This window comes from Amia ocellicauda, chromosome 2 (genome assembly GCF_036373705.1).
Source record: "Amia ocellicauda isolate fAmiCal2 chromosome 2, fAmiCal2.hap1, whole genome shotgun sequence".
Lineage (NCBI taxonomy): Eukaryota > Metazoa > Chordata > Actinopteri > Amiiformes > Amiidae > Amia > Amia ocellicauda.
The window spans coordinates 24394470-24413069 of record NC_089851.1 but is presented as its reverse complement, the minus strand read 5'-3'; the positions used below and the strand labels follow the sequence as shown (position 1 = coordinate 24413069).

Sequence of the window (18600 nt, the reverse complement as noted above, 5' to 3'; positions counted from 1 at the left end):
GTCTTATAATACTATATTTTAACATTTTTCTCTTTCACTTTGTTTATTATTATTATTATTCCCTTTTGTATTTTGTCTCTAATCAGGTGAACAATCGAGATCAAATAATTTTGCAACTTAAAACTGACCTGAAAATGACAGCAGAGAAATACCATGGCTCACAGGAAGAGGTAAGCATCCTCAGGTCCTCAAGGTACAACATGCTAGATATTTGTTTACTGGAATATGAAATATGTATGAGAGTCTGTTTAGAAGAAGTGGAATAAGTTTCAATATTTAGCCTTGCTATGAATACAGATGATTTTGAACTTTGGTATATTGTGCCTATGTGTTTGTTTGAAATGCATAAACCTGATTTTATACATCAGCTGGGCCTTCATGAGTCTGAGGTCACCAGACTTAATCAGAAGCTGAAATGCCTGCAGAGTGAAGTACGTGAGCTGTGGGATAAATGTTGTGAGTGCGAGGACCGTCTGAACCAGGCAGAGAAGGAAAAACAGCACCTGCTACATGAATGTGAGATAGCAGTACAACAGGTAAAGCAATGCTCTTTTTTTGCTAACTATGAAAGAAGTGCATTTCTCATTACGGTTTAGCTTTGTTTCCCTCAAAACTCTGTTTAATTCTACTATTTTGAATAAGATGCAACTGTTCTGAAATATTGATGTTTATAGTCACCCAACAAGACCAGTTTATTTAATGATTTAGGTACTGAATAAATGAGAATAAGTGTTTATTACCAGTTTCACTAACCATTCTGTTTAAAATACTTATGAATATGAATTGTATTTTATTTTCTATCCTGCTATACTCTATTACTTTGGATTTTGTTTTAGACAAAAAGTATTTGATCCCCTGCTGATTTTGTACGTTTGCCCACTGACAAAGAAATGATCAGTCTATAATTTTAATGGTAGGTGTATTTTAACAGTGAGAGACAGAATAACAACAAAAAAATCCAGAAAAACGCATTTAAAAACAGTTATAAATTGATTTGCATGTTAATGAGTGAAATAAGTATTTGATCCCCTATCAATCAGCAAGATTTCTGGCTCCCAGCTGTCTTTTATACAGGTAACGAGCTGAGATTAGGAGCACTCTCTTAAAGGGAGTGCTCCTAATCTCAGCTCGTTACCTGTATAAAAGACACCTGTCCACAGAAGCAATCAATCAATCAGATTCCAAACTCTCCACCATGGCCAAGACCAAAGAGCTGTCCAAGGATGTCAGGGACAAGATTGTAGACCTACACAAGGCTGGAATGGGCTACAAGACCATCGCCAAGCAGCTTGGTGAGAAGGTGACAACAGTTGGTGCGGAAGTCTCCCTCGGTCTGGGGCTCCATGCAAGATCTCACCTCGTGGAGTTTCAATGATCATGAGAACGGTGAGGAATCAGCCCAGAACTACACGGGAGGATCTTGTTAATGATCTCAAGGCAGCTGGGACCATAGTCACCAAGAAAACAATTGGTAACACACTACGCCGTGAAGGACTGGAATCCTGCAGCGCCTGCAAGGTCCCCCTGCTCAAGAAAGCACATGTACAGGCCCGTCTGAAGTTTGCCAATGAACATCTGAATGATTCAGAGGAGAACTGGGTGAAAGTGTTGTGGTCAGATGAGACCAAAATCAAGCTCTTTGGCATCAACTCAACTCGCCGTGTTTGGAGGAGGAGGAATGACTCCAAGAACACCATCCCCACCGTCAAACATGGAGGTGGAAACATTGTGCTTTGGGGGTGTTTTTCTGCTAAGGGGACAGGACAACTGCACCACATCAAAGGGACGATGGACCATGTACCATCAAATCTTGTGTGAGAACCTCCTTCCCTCAGCCAGGGCATTGAAAATGGGTAGTGGATGGGTATTCCAGCATGACAATGACCCAAAACACACAGCCAAGGCAACAAAGGAGTGGCTCAAGAAGAAGCACATTAAGGTCCTGGAGTGGCCTAGCCAGTCTCCAGACCTTAATCCCATAGGAAATCTGTGGAGGGAGCTGAAGGTTCGAGTTGCCAATCGTCAGCCTCGAAACCTTAATGACTTGGAGAGGATCTGCAAAGAGGAGTGGGACAAAATCCCTCCTGAGATGTGTGCAAACCTGGTGGCCAACTACAAGAAACATCTGACCTCTGTGATTGCCAACAAGGGTTTTGCCACCAAGTACTAAGTCGAAGGGGTCAAATACTTATTTTCCTCATTAACATGCAAATCAATGTATAACTTTTTTGAAATGCGTTTTTCTGGATTGTTTTGTTGTTATTCTGTCTCTCACTGTTAAAATACACCTACCATTAAAATTATAGACTGATCATTTCTTTGTCAGTGGGCAAACGTATAAAATCAGCAGGGGATCAAATACTTTTTTCCCCTCACTGTATACAAAGAAAACACTTTAGCACAGACCATGTATGAATAAGAATGATACCTGAAGGATGGTACTGTACTTTGGTATCTGCAAAGTTTTAACATGATTTTTATAATTAGGCCTACTGAAAGCAATACTGAAATCATTATGATGTCTGCTGTACATTGACAGTTACTTTTCTTCCCTGTTAGGATAAGAATCACACAGAAAGTATTGAACAGTTGCAGTCTGACCTTGATTCTGCTAAACAATCACACAGCACTGATATGGAACGATGGAACCAAAAATCTGTGCTTCTGCAAAAACAACTTAATTTAGCAACTGCAGAACTACAGGAGACTTGCAGTAAAGCACAAGAACAGAAGGCACTGTTGAGACAACTAAAGGAAAAGTTAGATAATACAGAGGCTTTACACCAGGAGGCCCTGAACAAGGTAATTAACTATGGATGCTAACACATTATTGCAACAGCTTGTTTTGTTCATATATCTTGGAAGGTTGTTCTAATAGCAGAGATATATCCAATTTATGTTGGATTTGGTTTAAAATCTGACAAAAATGTTTCCATGGTTTACTTTCCAAGAAGAAATAAACTGTGCTTGTCCTATAGACTTGTTTACAGACTGGGTCAAGACAGGACAACAGGGTAGTTTAAGGCAAATAGTAAGTCATTATATATTACATTATCATGCATCATGTGACAGACGCAAATAGAAAAGATCAAAAGAACACAACACTCATTCTGCAGGTCTAAAGGCATTTTTGCATTATTGGAATGGATGAATTAAAAAGTGATGTTTTGACCACAAGTTTTTTATTATAGTCACAAGAAGAACATGTTACAATAATTAAGCAATTACAAACAAATGTATAAAACGTAATAGTTAAAAAAACACAGGAACACTTTGAGCAACTAAATGAAGGATTGCATATATCCTCAGTAACCTAATTATGTTGAAAGATCACATTTACAAGCAAGTAAGATTGCTTTTCACTTTTCATTCCATGTTTAGTGATGATCTTGTTTGACACAGACTCACACGACTGTACTATCTCGTAGAACTTTATATATATATATGTGTGTGTGTATGTATACACGATGTACATACATTAAAAACATAATGGTGCAATGAACTAATGTTGATGTGATAGATAATCAGTATTAACTTAATGATACTTACAAAAAGTGTAGTTTCCATAATTATTCGCACCCTTGGTAAATAGTAATTTAAAGTTGATTTAGCAAAATAAATCCAGATGTGAATGTTAAATAAATATGCAACTGCCTTTGTGCCTATAAGTAATAATACAAAATGTTACAAATAACAATATACAGTATTTTCAGGCAAAAGCTTTGTGTGGTTACTCCTTTAGTTATCATAACTGAGCCCTGTGCTGCCAAGTAGCACATCTGGTAAAAGCCTTGGCCCCAAAAGCCGGATGTGTCCTATAATCTGGATTGAACTAGTCTTGAATCCCAGCAATGCTACAGGTGGAGGCGTATAATTGGCTGGGTGCTGCTGGGGCAAGGTGGGCAGAAGTCACCTGAGGTCATTGCATACCAGTGACTCCGTTGGCTTCTCAGGTATCTCTAGGTTCGTATTGTTAGCAGTTCAGTATTTTTTATTACTTTTTAGACATCAAATATCCTTTGCTTCTGTCAAACGTACTTCCTGTTTTTGGTGTTGGTGCTTATATGAATGTTAACCTAGCACACAATCCTCAGACTCTGTATGGAGGTTACGTATTGTATACAGTAATCTGATGTTAGCCATTTAAACCCTGTGTAGAAGCCCTATGAAGATACTTTGGCAATGAGTTGACTTTTTCTGTAGCTTTTATGACCTCAAAATGGAGAGTGGGTGAACCCTAAGAACTGGTAATTGATCCTCCTTATGTCAGGATTCTTGAGGATAAAGCAGTACTGCATACTAATCTTACTTTTCTACCCAAAGCTGTGTTGGATTTCCATTTAACCCAGGAAATCTTTCGCCCTAATTTCTTCCCTTGACTGCTGAAATCCCAGCTTGAAGCTCTATATCATAAATTAGACATGAAGAGGGACATATTTTCTGTTAAGACAGACCTGCAAGCTCCTGTCTTTCAGGGCTGTTGCTTCCTTATAACACGATCAACATTGTATTATTTTTGCCATTGCATGAATTCCAAGTGGATATATACCTGCAGAGTATTTTATTTTCAATCTTATAGACGGATTTACAAAACCTCAGGTTACCAAAACCTTATATAGTACTGACCACCTCTGTAGTGCTGCTAATCTAAAATTGCTTCATACTGTTTATGCAGACGGATTTCTGACCACAATTCTTCAAACCATTTCAGCATGATTTTGAGGCATGCAGAATGCAGGTCAAAAAGAATATTATTCTTGTTTTTGACCAGTTTATGCTGGCAGAAGAGTTTTGCATCTCAATGCATTTTTTAAAAGTGCAGCTGTTCAGTGGGTTTCACATGGTTGTGAGTTTATCATTATTATTTTTAAATCTATTAATGTGATATCATTGTGTTCTGTTTGGACCAATTTCTTTCCATACACATTTCAAAAACAGTACTTTGTTACTCAAAGTCTTAAGTATCAGGATGATTATCAGAGAAAAACACATACATACATACATACATAAATATATAATAATGTTACTCATAATTATAATTTAATACAGCTGTGATTAATACTTTTTGAATGCCTTGACCTCACTAAAAAGTGACATGACCTATTTTAATACGTGTTTACATAATGTAGTGTCACCAAACTATTAACTATTAATCCCTTATATTTTTACATTGAATAATTAAGCTTATTGTTTATAAATTGCAAATGTTCTCTGTATTTTCTCAGATAGATCGATATATTTTTTTAAAGTGCTCTAAATCATTTTGATGTAAAATTTAGATAAACTTATAATGAAATATGCAGATTTACAGAAATTACATAAAAGACATTTAACTTAATTTTCATATGGATTAATTACTTTGATAACATCCATAGCTTATATCTAAAGTTTATTTGTGTTTATTGCAGTCATTGGGTGTTTGAGATTGGACACCTCTGTTTTTCATAAATAGATACATAAAGTGAATAGTTATTATGTCTTCTGTCTATTAAGAACTGACATTTAATTTGTGTGGAGTCAATTAGACACCTTTTTAGCTGTGTCTCTTCCATAGACTTACATTTACTTGGCAGATCACTTATTTGTCTTTAGATTCATTTAACTTAAGTATGCCTTCAAGGAATGGGGTTTCATTTGAAATGAATCCTTGCTAATCAGCTTTGGTAAATCAAATGTACCCCTTCATTATGGTGATAACAAAGCCCATGTTTTTAAGCCATGTTCTATTCATTGTACTCATCTGTTATGATCTGTATTGTATTCAGTTGGTAGCTACCTACATCTTTCAACAGATTTTGGGAAGCTACAATCTGCAGTGGTTGAATCTACCCACTTTCTGTTAGCGAGACAGAGACACATTATGTAGACAGATTTAAATGAAGGCTGTAGAATAAAATGCTTTGTCTGATATTTTTATTCTTGCTCTCACCAGTTTTAATGTTTCTATTCCATTGCAAACCCTGTAGGTTCATAAAGGAGAAGACATGATGAAAAAAAAAAGCATGGAAATGTCACTCTTAAGCCACCAGCTCGATGACCTCCGAGTGAAACTAAGTGACAGCAACTCTGTGGCAAAAACTTTAGACTCAACGGCGGATATCTTCAAACAAAAATATCACACTAGCATGGAAAAAGTACAGCAACTAGAGGAAGTAATTCAAAATCTGGAGGATGAAGTCAAAGGCTCCAATAACCAGGTAATATGTACTTAGGTTAGAGGGGCTTATTCACATAGAGGGATGTTTGACTCGTCTGTCCATAGAACATTGTTCCAGAAGTCTTGTGGATCACCTTTTTGTATTTGTAGTGTATTTTGGTGAACTTCAGGGCTGTAATGTTTTAGAGAGCAGTGGTTTCCTCCTGGCTTTCATTCCTTGAACACCATCTTTTTCTGATTGTTGAGTCATGAACACTCACATGAGCCAAGGCGAGAGTGGGCTCCAGATCTTTGGATGTTACTCTGGGGTTCTTTGTGACTGCCTGGAAGATTTGCTGGTGTGCTCATGTAGAAATGTTGGCAGGATGGCCGGTCCTGGGTAGAGTGAATGTGGTCTTGAATTTTCTCCATTTGTAAACTATCTGTCTGAACTTGGATTGGTGGAGCTCCAGATCCTTAGAAATGTTTTTTCTAACCCTTTCTAGACTGATAAGAATCAATAACTGCTTTTCTGAGGTCCTCAGAGATTTATTTTGACTGTGGCATGACATGTTTCCAGGCACCTGCACCTGGGGTTACTGTAGTTTTGTTTCTTAATTATACATATCTGTCATTGATTTTCATATTTTTTTAATGTTAAAGTACACAAGTTGTTCACTGAATATACATAATAATTATTCTATAATTGTAAACATTGAAATTATAATTGAAGTCATATGCAAGGGTAACAAGTCTGTTTCCACTGAAACAGTGAAAAGATTGAAAAACAGGTTAATGGATATCTAAGTCCTCCTTGATGTTAACCTTTACAGTGTGGCAACGTTGTTAGTAAGTTCTGAACCATAAGGAATGTGTTTATTGATTGTGCTAAGACTTGAAACATCTGCACCACAGAATGAACTGTTATTCACATAGTACAAAAGGAGTACTTCAACTCAGAAAAGGTTGTTTTAATTGTTGCCATCCATTTTCCTACCTGGTGGTTGAAAAATAAATGCCACTCCAGCACTTGTTTGTTTGCAATGGCTCAGTTACTTTTTAGTTTTTTGTTTATTCATCAGTCACCTTATAATACTGTCCTTATAGACCTTGATCTCTCCTGATAAAGCTTCTTTGAAATTAAATTAACTTTAAAAACACAGTGGTCCTTTGTTGCTGTGCATTAAAATTGGAATATCTCCGTGATCTTCAGTAAATATGTTAGACCCTTTTTATATGTTAATGAATAAACTAAGTTTAAGTTTATGTGTTTGTTTGTTGTTTTTTTCCAGTCAGATACAGTTAGGGCTGGGATAGCCATGATGTTGGTAAAGACTAAGGTGTTTAATGATGGGTACAAAATGCTTAAGAATAAACCTGGAGTTAAGCTGTTGTCATTACTGTATTTACGTGTGTAAATGTAGCCTTGACTTTTCTACATGTAATAATCAAAAATAATGAATAATTACCCAGACTATTAATGTAAATGAGCAGAAAGAGTTCAAAGTCATCCGAATGTAGGCTAGTTGTTTACGCATCTGCAGTTGTCTTTTGATGTCCATCTATGGTTGCATGTGTCTTTTACTATATATTTATATATGTGCACTATTCTGTATGTATGTATTCATGATCTGCATTGTGCTTAGCCCAAATCTGTGGGTTGTCACAAACTGGGTTAACATTTTGAAACCTTACATTTGATATGTAGAATCGGTGATGGAAAGAGTACCACAAAGGTACTTGAGCTCTAGATTTTCACAGATGCAAAAGCCAATTGGATATATTATGCATGGCTCTGTATTCCAACAAGTATTATCCAAATTGCTTCATGCACTACTTCTCTCTCTCTTTTTTAAATACAGAAACATATTTCAAACAGGTATTTTATCTGTGTGTGTTTCATAACTACTGATTTTTTACTTATTCACACACATATTTGCTTGGGCATTTGTTTATGGACAGGTCCTTGAAGCTCATGAAATGATCAGCAACCTAAAAGCTGAAATACTTAACCTGAAGCATCGCTATGAGGAAAAGTGTAACCAGATGGACACTTCCGAAGAGACAATCGACAAGCTAACAGAGGAACTACAGGCAGCTCAGGATAAGCTAAATAACAGCAATGACCGCATCCTTGACTGCGAACGTTTAATAGAGAAATTAGGGAAAGAAGTGGAAAGCTTACACAAAGAGGTCAGCTATTACTCCTTCTGGACCAACACTTTTTTACAATCTATGAGCAAGTACATAAAATCTTGTAGTTTTGTTGAACTCTCAGTTTAGTTTCTTTTAAGCTTAAATCAACAACACTTTGCATGTTATTACTGTTATTTTTTATGTTTTGGATCTTTCACTGAATCACAATAAAGTGTCTGTTGCTTTATGTAATCATTTCTAAGGCAAAAATGAATGAAGAAGTAGTGGTGTCACATCGACTTTGCCTCTTTTAGAAGATATTTACCATGTCTGGCAACAAATGAATCATGTTTTTATTACAGAGAAATTTAATTTGTATGAACTTCACTGCTGCCTACAAGGTCAGGCTGGTGGAATGTAATTTTAATCAAATAAAATTTAATTTGTATGTTATAAAAGAGTTACCGATTTGAAGAATGACTGTATTTTATACTTTATTACATTTAGTAATAAGCTTGAATCTCTTGGCTTTGTTGAGCGGTTTATTATTATTTTTTTAACAGTTTGATGCTTCAGCGAGCCACGGAACGCAGAAAATACTACACTGTTATTTTCTTAGGCAGTTAGGAAAACAGTTTGTTATTAACAGTAATGCATGTTTGATATCAACATTTTATGTGCAGTAGAGGACAAAAGGTTTTCACACTACTTTGTCACTTTAAAATAAATTGATACATGTATTATATAAAGCAGAATTATTCTCAGTACCTGTAGCTTTAGATATGTTGAAAAATGAGTGAAAAGATAAGACAAAGCACATACCCTTTCATATTTAAGTTAGGTACATCTTTAAAATATAAGGTAAAGCATCAGATATTAATAATTTCCTTATACATGTATTATTCAATTTACATTTCTATAGTCAAATATTGTGCAAAGTACTTGTAAGTGTGCCGCTAAAAATTGTCTTTAATAAATTACATGTTGATACAATTGTCTCATACAGATGGCAAAGCAAGAAAATACAATTCTTCAACTTCAATCTGACCTCACATCATATCAGACCAGCCATAGTTACTCCAATGAGGAGCACGAAGCTCAACGGGTGCAATGTGAACTACTGCAAAAGGTACCATTCTTCTCCAATTTGTAAATACAATTATTTGTTTCCCCAAACTACAGTCCTCATTGTAATATAATATTGGTTTTAACAAAAGTAATTTCTTATATCTACCTTTTTTATTACCTGTAAAATGCAAAGTAAGTGTGATATGATTTTTTTTAATGGCAGTTTTTGTATACCATGACTGATAACAACATATAGTTGTGGGTTTAAAAAAAAAAATCCAGTGAAGTTCTTTACCATTCCAATACAAATATTACAAATTACAAAAAAAAAAAAAAAGAACAATAACTTGCAGATTCTCAATACATTTCTTTTTCCTTAATACATATTTATTCTTCATTTTTTGTTCTATCTATCAGTGTTATCACGTGTTACTATGCATGTTTATCGATTGCTTTGCACTTTCTGGTGGCTTCTGTCAATTTTGTAAACATATTTTTGTCTATTAACAGGAACATGCTTTAGTCAAACAACAATACAATGAAAAGGTTGAAAAGAATGCAGAGAGTGAGAAGACCATACAGCGACTGAAGGCTGAAGCCATTAGTTCAAGTGAACAGCAGAAGAAGTGTACTCTTGAGATTGAAAGATTAGAACGTACCCTTCAGTCTTTGCATCTGGATGTAGCTTCTGCCCACCAGGATCACAAGGTAGCCATAGTCCAGCTGGAACAAGAGATTTCTCAGCTGGAAATGGACCTGACAGATGCTAGGAAAGCCTGTGCCCAAAAGGATCAGGTATGGTGCTTCCTTTTGTTAAACAAAACCTGTCTGGAACAGCAGTTCAGGGTGTATAGGTGAAGAAGGAAGATACACCAAGTCCTATACAGATTACACAACGACATTAACTTCTGCATAAGGTTTATATGTATGTTTAAGAGAGAGAGAAATAGACCAAAACAAATGTATTTAACTTTCATGGATTTTGAAATCTTTTAATTAATTAATGAGCTGCATTGGCTACAAAAGATACGAGATGAAAGAACTGTTTTCAAACTGCGTTCAAAATTGATCATGCTCCGAGCATCGCAAAGGGCCATATTTGACATTAATCATGATTCTAAAGCATAAAGCTCCACTTATTAAGGTTTTATTTGTTCTCCGTGATGCACACCTACATCCCCTTTCATTCCCCTTGAAGATAAGTTTAATTACGTACATACCACAAACACAAAAACACAAAAATAGCAATATTATCTACTTTTCCAAAGCCTTTGATTGAAATTCAGCTATTATCAGAAAGTGTAAACCTATACATGTGAATGCACACATTACATCACAGCTCATACAGTTTTTGTGTTTTTAAAGTTGCTCATATACATGAGAACAAGGTATGACACTATCACTCTTGTCTACCTTAAACTAGATTTACTGAGATCTACTTAGCAGTAGTTATTAATATAATATTGATACTAACCATATTTCCTTATTTAAAATTAAGATTGTTTCCTTTGCTGACTTTATCATTCGGTCTGAGAATAGAGCATGAGAATCATTATACAATCGTCATCTACAGTGAGGGAAAAAAGTATTTGATCCCCTGCTGATTTTGTACGTTTGACCACTGACAAAGAAATGATCAGTCTATAATTTTAATGGTAGGTGTATTTTAACAGTGAGAGACAGAATAACAACAAAAAAATCCAGAAAAACGCATTTCAAAAAAGTTATACATTGATTTGCATGTTAATGAGGGAAATAAGTATTTGATCCCCTATCAATCAGCAAGATTTCTGGCTCTCAGGTGTCTTTTATACAGGTAACGAGCTGAGATTAGGAGCACTCTCTTAAAGGGACTGCTCCTAATCTCAGCTCGTTACCTGTATAAAAGACACCTGTCCACAGAAGCAATCAATCAATCAGATTCCAAACTCTCCACCATGGCCAAGAGCAAAGAGCTGTCCAAGGATGTCAGGGACAAGATTGTAGACCTACACAAGGCTGGAATGGGCTACAAGACCATCGCCAAGCAGCTTGGTGAGAAGGTGACAACAGTTGGTGAGATTATTCGCAAATGGAAGAAACACAAAATAACTGTCAGTCTCCCTCGGTCTGGGGCTCCATGCAAGATCTCACCTCGTGGAGTTTCAATGATCATGAGAACGGTGAGGAATCAGCCCAGGACTACATGGGAGGATCTTGTTAATGATCTCAAGGCAGCTGGGACCATAGTCACCAAGAAAACAATTGGTAACACACTACGCCGTGAAGGACTGAAATCCTGCAGCGCCCGCAAGGTCCCCCTGCTCAAGAAAGCACATGTACAGGCCCGTCTGAAGTTTGCCAATGAACATCTGAATGATTCAGAGGAGAACCGGGTGAAAGTGTTGTGGTCAGATGAGACCAAAATCGAGCTCTTTGGCATCAACTCAACTCACCGTGTTTGGAGGAGGAGGAATGACCCCAAGAACACCATCTCCACCGTCAAACATGGAGGTGGAAACATTATGCTTTGGGGGTGTTTTTCTGCTAAGGGGACAGGACAACTGCACCGCATCAAAGGGACGATGGACGGGGCCATGTACCGTCAAATCTTGTGTGAGAACCTCCTTCCCTCAGCCAGGGCATTGAAAATGGGTCGTGGATGGGTATTCCAGCATGGCAATGACCCAAAACACACAGCCAAGGCAACAAAGGAGTGGCTCAAGAAGAAGCACATTAAGGTCCTGGAGTGGCCTAGCCAGTCTCCAGACCTTAATCCCATAGAAAATCTGTGGAGGGAGCTGAAGGTTCGAGTTGCCAAACGTCAGCCTCGAAACCTTAATGACTTGGAGAGGATCTGCAAAGAGTAGTGGGACAAAATCCCTCCTGAGATGTGTGCAAACCTGGTGGCCAACTACAAGAAACGTCTGACCTCTGTGATTGCCAACAAGGGTTTTGCCACAAAGTACTAAGTTGAAGGGGTCAAATACTTATTTCCCTCATTAACATGCAAATCAATGTATAACTTTTTTGAAATGCATTTTTCTGGATTTTTTTGTTGTTATTCTGTCTCTCACTGTTAAAATACACCTACCATTACAATTATATACTGATCATTTCTTTGTCAGTGGGCAAACGTACAAAATCAGCAGGGGATCAAATACTTTTTTCCACCACTGTATACAAGGAGTATTCTGTAATGTCATATTTAACATTTTTCATGTTTTAATGTCAGTTTTATTGTATATTTCCAAAAAAAAAATGTTAACCATTATTTTACCTTAACAATTAAACAATTAATTAAGAAGAAATATGTTAATGAAGTGAGTCACAATATACAAATGTATTTATGTATTTATTGTTCACAACAGTAGTGGGATCTCTGGTAGCTCTAGCTTTGGAAGATTTGTGAGGCATTTCATGGATACAGATGCAAAAGAGCAGTCCTTTCCTGCAGCATAGGATCCTAAAAGATTAGCATATAGGCTAAACCATCACAAAGTGAGAGATAACACACGGTGGAAAATCAGCACTTCAGGGGTAGCATGGCTTTGCTGTGTGACAGACTCCAGGTTATCATTTCAATCAGACAGCAGCTCAATAATTTTGTAATGTCTGCTTGTATGTGTGTTCCTGCATAACTGCAACAGTTTTCATACACAATCAAACATGCTTTCCAAAACATTCACAAATAATCACAACCATATTATTATTATTATTATTATTATTATTATTATTATTATTATTATTATTATTGTCATTATTATACATACATATGCATGCTTATGCATATAACAGGGGTTGAAAATGAGTTCACTGATTGATTTGATAAACATTTCAAACTGTCTACTTGTCCCAGCACAACTGGACAGCTCCGATCTATTTAACCTCAATAATACAGTACTCGTTGATCAATACTTATAAAACTCAAGAGATCAGTCTAAAGCCATTTTACATTGACAGTGTCCTGTTTTTAACAGGTTCTTCTTACTTCAGTTGATCAATATAGTTTTATCTTTTTCTTTTTTTGTGTACACATTATTTAATTAAGTCAAATGGCTATTTTAAATTTGAGTTTATCTTTGAAGCTTTAGATGAGAGCATTATTATTGTTATTGTGATGATGATTATTATTATTATTATTATTATTATTATTATTACTATTATTACTATTATTATCTTTACTGTAACATATTCTCTTAAGTTGTATTTATGTTACTTTTTGGAAATTATTTCAGTGAGTTTGAATTTAAATTTTAAATTAAATTTGATTTTAAATTTAATTTGTGGCCACAGTAAGCAACCTGGAAAATAATAATAGTAATACAATAAAATAGGCTTTAGTGACACGTTGTGAGGACCCATAAAAACTCATTGCGAGCTTTGACAGGCTAAGGTCCTAATATTTGTACATTAATTAAAATCTTTGTCAAAATCTTTCCTGCACTATGGACCAAAGCTTATTCCCAACTGTAGGCATTGAGACTACATAACTCCTTTATCACAAGAAAGATAGGTGAGGACCTGATAATAGTGACTTTTCTGACTTACGAAACCAAAACAGGTTTCTATGAATAATTAAAGATTTTACTTAAACATATAGACAGTCATTTAAATGTTGAACGGTAATAACATTTACTATTATTCTCTAAGGCTTTGATTCCTTGACAGAAACAAATTACTCTGGGATTAATTTCAAGAAATCGTGCCAACTGAGTGCAATTTACTGCAATTAAGACATGAAAGGGTACTAAATATTCAAATTAAGGGAAACATGATAGAACATGATAGAGAATTGAGGTGTGGCACTGTGCCAACAGAAGCCAGCCATTCATGAATACCTGGGGAAGTAATATATGATGTTTGCAGAAAGGTACACCAACTCACTTAATTTAGAAGAGCTTTATTTTAACTCATTCCAGGTCTTTAAATTCAATTATACAATAGTTGTCAGTGCATGTGACACCTTTCTCATAATACATACTAATTCCTTATTTGAAATATTCCCTAATTGGTTTGTGGTCGGGAGACCGTATGTGTAACAAAATATATATATGTATATGTCTACAGAAAAAAAAAAAAAAAGAGGACCACATTCAATAGAGTATATACAATTGTGAAACTTACTGGTATCAAAAAAGTAACCTGTGGTATTTATTGTTTTGTATGTTTGACATTTAACATCATTAATGTCTAGCAAGCTTTGTGAAGAATCTTTAAGAATTAATGTTTTAATACATTACTTTAATGGTTTAGAAGCTGTACTTCAGTATGCATGCTATACATATATGATATTTGCACATATTATGCTCTTTGTGTGTGTATCTATGTATGTATCTCTCTTTATCTGTGTATGTGTGGGTTTTATGTTAGGAAATACGAAAAAGAGATGACCTTCTGAAAATGTCTGAATCTGACCTTCTACAAGTGCGGGAGACTATCAAAGGCAAAGTGTCTGAGGTAGAGCACCTTGAGAGCATGGTCAAGGACCTGAGAGGAGATATCCAGAGCATTCAGAAGGACAAAAGTCAAAAACAGAAAGAAAATCTCACTTTGAGGACCGAAATACAGCAGCTGAATCAGGAGCTTCAAGACATACACAAGCAGTACAGAGAGACAGGTAAAGCGTCTCCTTTCACTTCATTTGATCTTGTGATATGCTTTGAATCCTGAAAGTATTTCACATAATTTGAGGAGGGGTTCACTTTAAATGATCCTGCCAGTGGGGTGTGGTGATACACAATACACAAGCCAAGATTCGATTTGTATCATGATACTAATGAGAAATTCATCACAGTTTGATGGACTTGAAAATAATTAAAATTTTAATTCCATAGACACGGATTCAGTTCAAAGCTATTCATATTAATTTACCACAAAGCAGTGCACCATGAGTTTAAAATTAAAGGCAAAGCATTGTCAAATATAGTTAAAACTTCAGTTACATTTTCAAGCTGCTAAGTAGACTCATTGTGAGAACACATTGTATACTCTAAATTAAAGAAACTAAACAATGTAACTCTTTTCACATCTACTTTATAAACATTCTCTTTCGGCCTATAATTGAGAATTCATGGTTTGCAATAGAACAAAATGCAGCTTTTTCTGCATACCTATACCTACATCTTAGTTGTACGGATTAAAAAAAGAATGTTAAATGCTATAACATACAATAATCCACCAACACAGTATATCAATATTAACTGCATCTACCCTGTAATCTTTAATAATATTCATCATTATCAATATCATCATCATGTTTACTGTTTATGATTCCCATGCATTTTATTATAGTTTGGGATGGAAGCTCCAGTTCTTTGCCCACATGTTTACAAATTAACTGGTTATTTCTGAAGGAAGAGTTTCAGTGCTCTGTAGTGGAGGCAACATTATAAAATGTCTTATTCTTTAAAAACTGAGATCTAGAATGCTAGAAAACAAACAAACATGGCAGGCTCTTAATTAAAATGAGGGAATGGAGAGGGTAGCATAAGAATAATGTTCTTATTTATGTGTTTTTTAAATACTGAGAAAATTACTGGAATATATAGAGTCAGAATGAGCCATCTTCAATCAACACTTCAGACAGGGTACTTTTGAATTCTGCACCTCCTGGCTGTCACTTTTTTTCATAATATATCATAAACTTCACAGTTGAATTTAAAAATATATATATACAATTTGTATTTGATTAAAATAATTTGATGACAATATACAGAAACGTCCGCTACTGTTCATTAAGGCCTTACAACAAAAATATCAACCAAATATATTATACAATGAAACTAAATAATGTTCAGATTTCTGAACATTATCTTCCAAAGTAGTGCTGCATGGAACTGCTTTTTATATTGCAATTTTGGACTGCAGTCAACATTATTAGGTGAATATACAGTTTATAAAACACTAGTGTTCTCTAAGGAATGTCAACGAATTGTAAACTGTTCTGTAGCAAAGATAAATAAATAAAGATGAATAAATTATAACAAAGTATAGAATATTTTTGAAATAAATGAAAGCATAATAAACTAAAATTACAGAGTCTTGACAAACCTTTATTGTACGGATATTTACAAGCTGTAATGGATGCTTACGTTGAAGTAATGTACAAAAAACAACATGCAATTAGTTTCTTGAAACAGGAGTTCATGCAATATTATCAACACAATTTCATATCTCTCTACTTTTGTATTAATAGTAATGCTACAAAGTTATTTATATAAATGTATCTGTTCATATAGCCTTTTCTAATGTGCGTGTGTATGTGTATGTATATATATATATATATATATATATATATATATATATATATGTATATATATACACACGCACATAAACATATGTGTATATATAGTCTATAAGGCAATAAAAAATGAAATATGTTCAACAGTAAGGAGAATATAAAACAGTATATAATATTAATATATAAATGAGTGTTAGACCATGTTAAAACACTGACCCGGCCCCAGATAAAATATAAAACAAATCAGTACAGATGTGGTATAATACAGGAAGGATCCTGTGTCAAAACAAAGAGTCAGGTGGTTCAAAATTATGATTGGGTTGCACTGAAGCTAAAATAACTTTTTTAAGAAAGTGCTTATTATATAATCTGGGGCATGAATTAACCCACATACATTAACAGTATGTTGTTAGTTTTTCCACAAAAAAATTAAATACATCTATCAACCTTTCTCTCCGTTTCTCACTCTAATTCTGGTCTAATTCTGATAAACTACTGAACATTCAATGCCAGAAATTTCAAGCTAAGTCGATTTTAAAAAGACTTTCTTCTGTCTAGAATTTGATGACAGTGCTAATCTTTTGTGACTACATTTATTTTCACTATCGAAAAACATATATAAAAAATGACTGAATTATTTAAGCATTAAGAGACAACAGGGGGAGTGGTTGATCACCACCTTAGGAACTTTATGAGGCACAAAGCCAAGCCTCATTAACGCCTTGGTAATAAAATTCCATAATTTTATCTGCAGACATGTACTCAAAATATGTAACAAGGCTTGGAACCCAGGCCCCCAGAGTGCACAGGGGCTGCATTCAGAAAACAACAAAACGCAGCGCTCACTCGTGTGTACACACTTTAAAAAGTCACTGTGGCCAACATCGTACATTTTGGGAAGGTCAACTCCTTGAGGTGGCTTGAAAGTACCTAATAAATATTTAAAACACGCAATCCATTTTTTGCCTAGCATTTATATTCCTAACTGGCAAATATGGTTATGCTTATGATTGGTGTCAAGGCGCTAGTGTTAGCTGCTTTCCCCCTTGTACCGTAGCTTTAGCTTATCGACCTCAAACTCAAGAGGTTTATTGAACTTTCTTAATAATATAAGTCTGCACCAAGAGGATACACTTGCCTTTGTGTTAAACCACCAAGAAAACCTTGAAGATTTTTTTTTTTAATTTGGGAATTCCTGCTTTGGGTGCTTTCCTTATGCAGACTACCCCTGAGGAATTATTCATATCAGTTTTTAATTAAGTGAATGTCTGAAGCTCTGGGCTTTCAATGAGCCATATCCAGAGATGAACACTGCGGATTGCATCTACGCTCCTCTGGGGACTCATTCTACGATCGCGCTGCAGACCCGCTGCTCTCCATTTTGGGGAGCACAAAGAAATGACTTTAGGAACACCGTGGTTCTTCACTGCAATTAATAAAGAAAGACATGCTGACCCTGGTTAGCACCTGAGAGGTAGAAAGACTATTTTCCTTTCAGTCTTAATCCAGGGGAATTGGGAGTTGGGGAAAGAAAGGTCTGTTTATCAGTGATCTTAGGTATTACATTTTTCCCCCCTTTGTTTGTATTGAAAATCATATTTCCCGCAACCTATATATTACGACTACCACCCCCTTTCACAGACTAGGAATACAGCCTCTCTTCCAAGCTGATATATTTTTTTTTTTAGCAAAGATCAGATTCAAGCCGCCTCTCATGCAGCAATGTGACTTAATATTATGTCTGCTGATTGAACCCTTGTTGAGATATCCTAGTTTATAACAGCATAAGCCTATTTTAGTGCACGGTGCTCCATAGAGACAATACTATTCCACGTTTTGAATGGCTCTCATTAAGAATTAAGTTGCGAATCTTCAGTCTCACCAGGAAGCCACTGCTGAGAGGGACAGACCTTTATTCCGAGAGGTTTAATAAACAGAAGTCATTTTATTCCGTGGCCACAGAAGGATGCTTGTGATGCGTTTTCTGCAATAGTCTTTGCTGTTCATTCTTCTTGAACTGTAATGGTAAAATAAATGT

The 18600-nt window shown here is 35.5% G+C and overlaps 1 protein-coding gene across 3 annotated transcripts in view; it reads left to right on the top strand.

The window, feature by feature from the left end:
* Window positions 1-18600, top strand: part of LOC136767682 (polyamine-modulated factor 1-binding protein 1) — a 115414-nt gene that overhangs the window by 11391 nt on the left and 85423 nt on the right. For all 3 annotated transcript variants that reach the window (XM_066721647.1, XM_066721640.1, XM_066721631.1), the window contains exons 6-13: window positions 87-170; window positions 369-536; window positions 2560-2802; window positions 5967-6197; window positions 8099-8329; window positions 9279-9401; window positions 9851-10135; window positions 14693-14939. In XM_066721647.1, coding sequence (XP_066577744.1) covers window positions 87-170; window positions 369-536; window positions 2560-2802; window positions 5967-6197; window positions 8099-8329; window positions 9279-9401; window positions 9851-10135; window positions 14693-14939 — 1612 coding nt within the window. The remainder of the gene's footprint in view (window positions 1-86; window positions 171-368; window positions 537-2559; window positions 2803-5966; window positions 6198-8098; window positions 8330-9278; window positions 9402-9850; window positions 10136-14692; window positions 14940-18600) is intronic.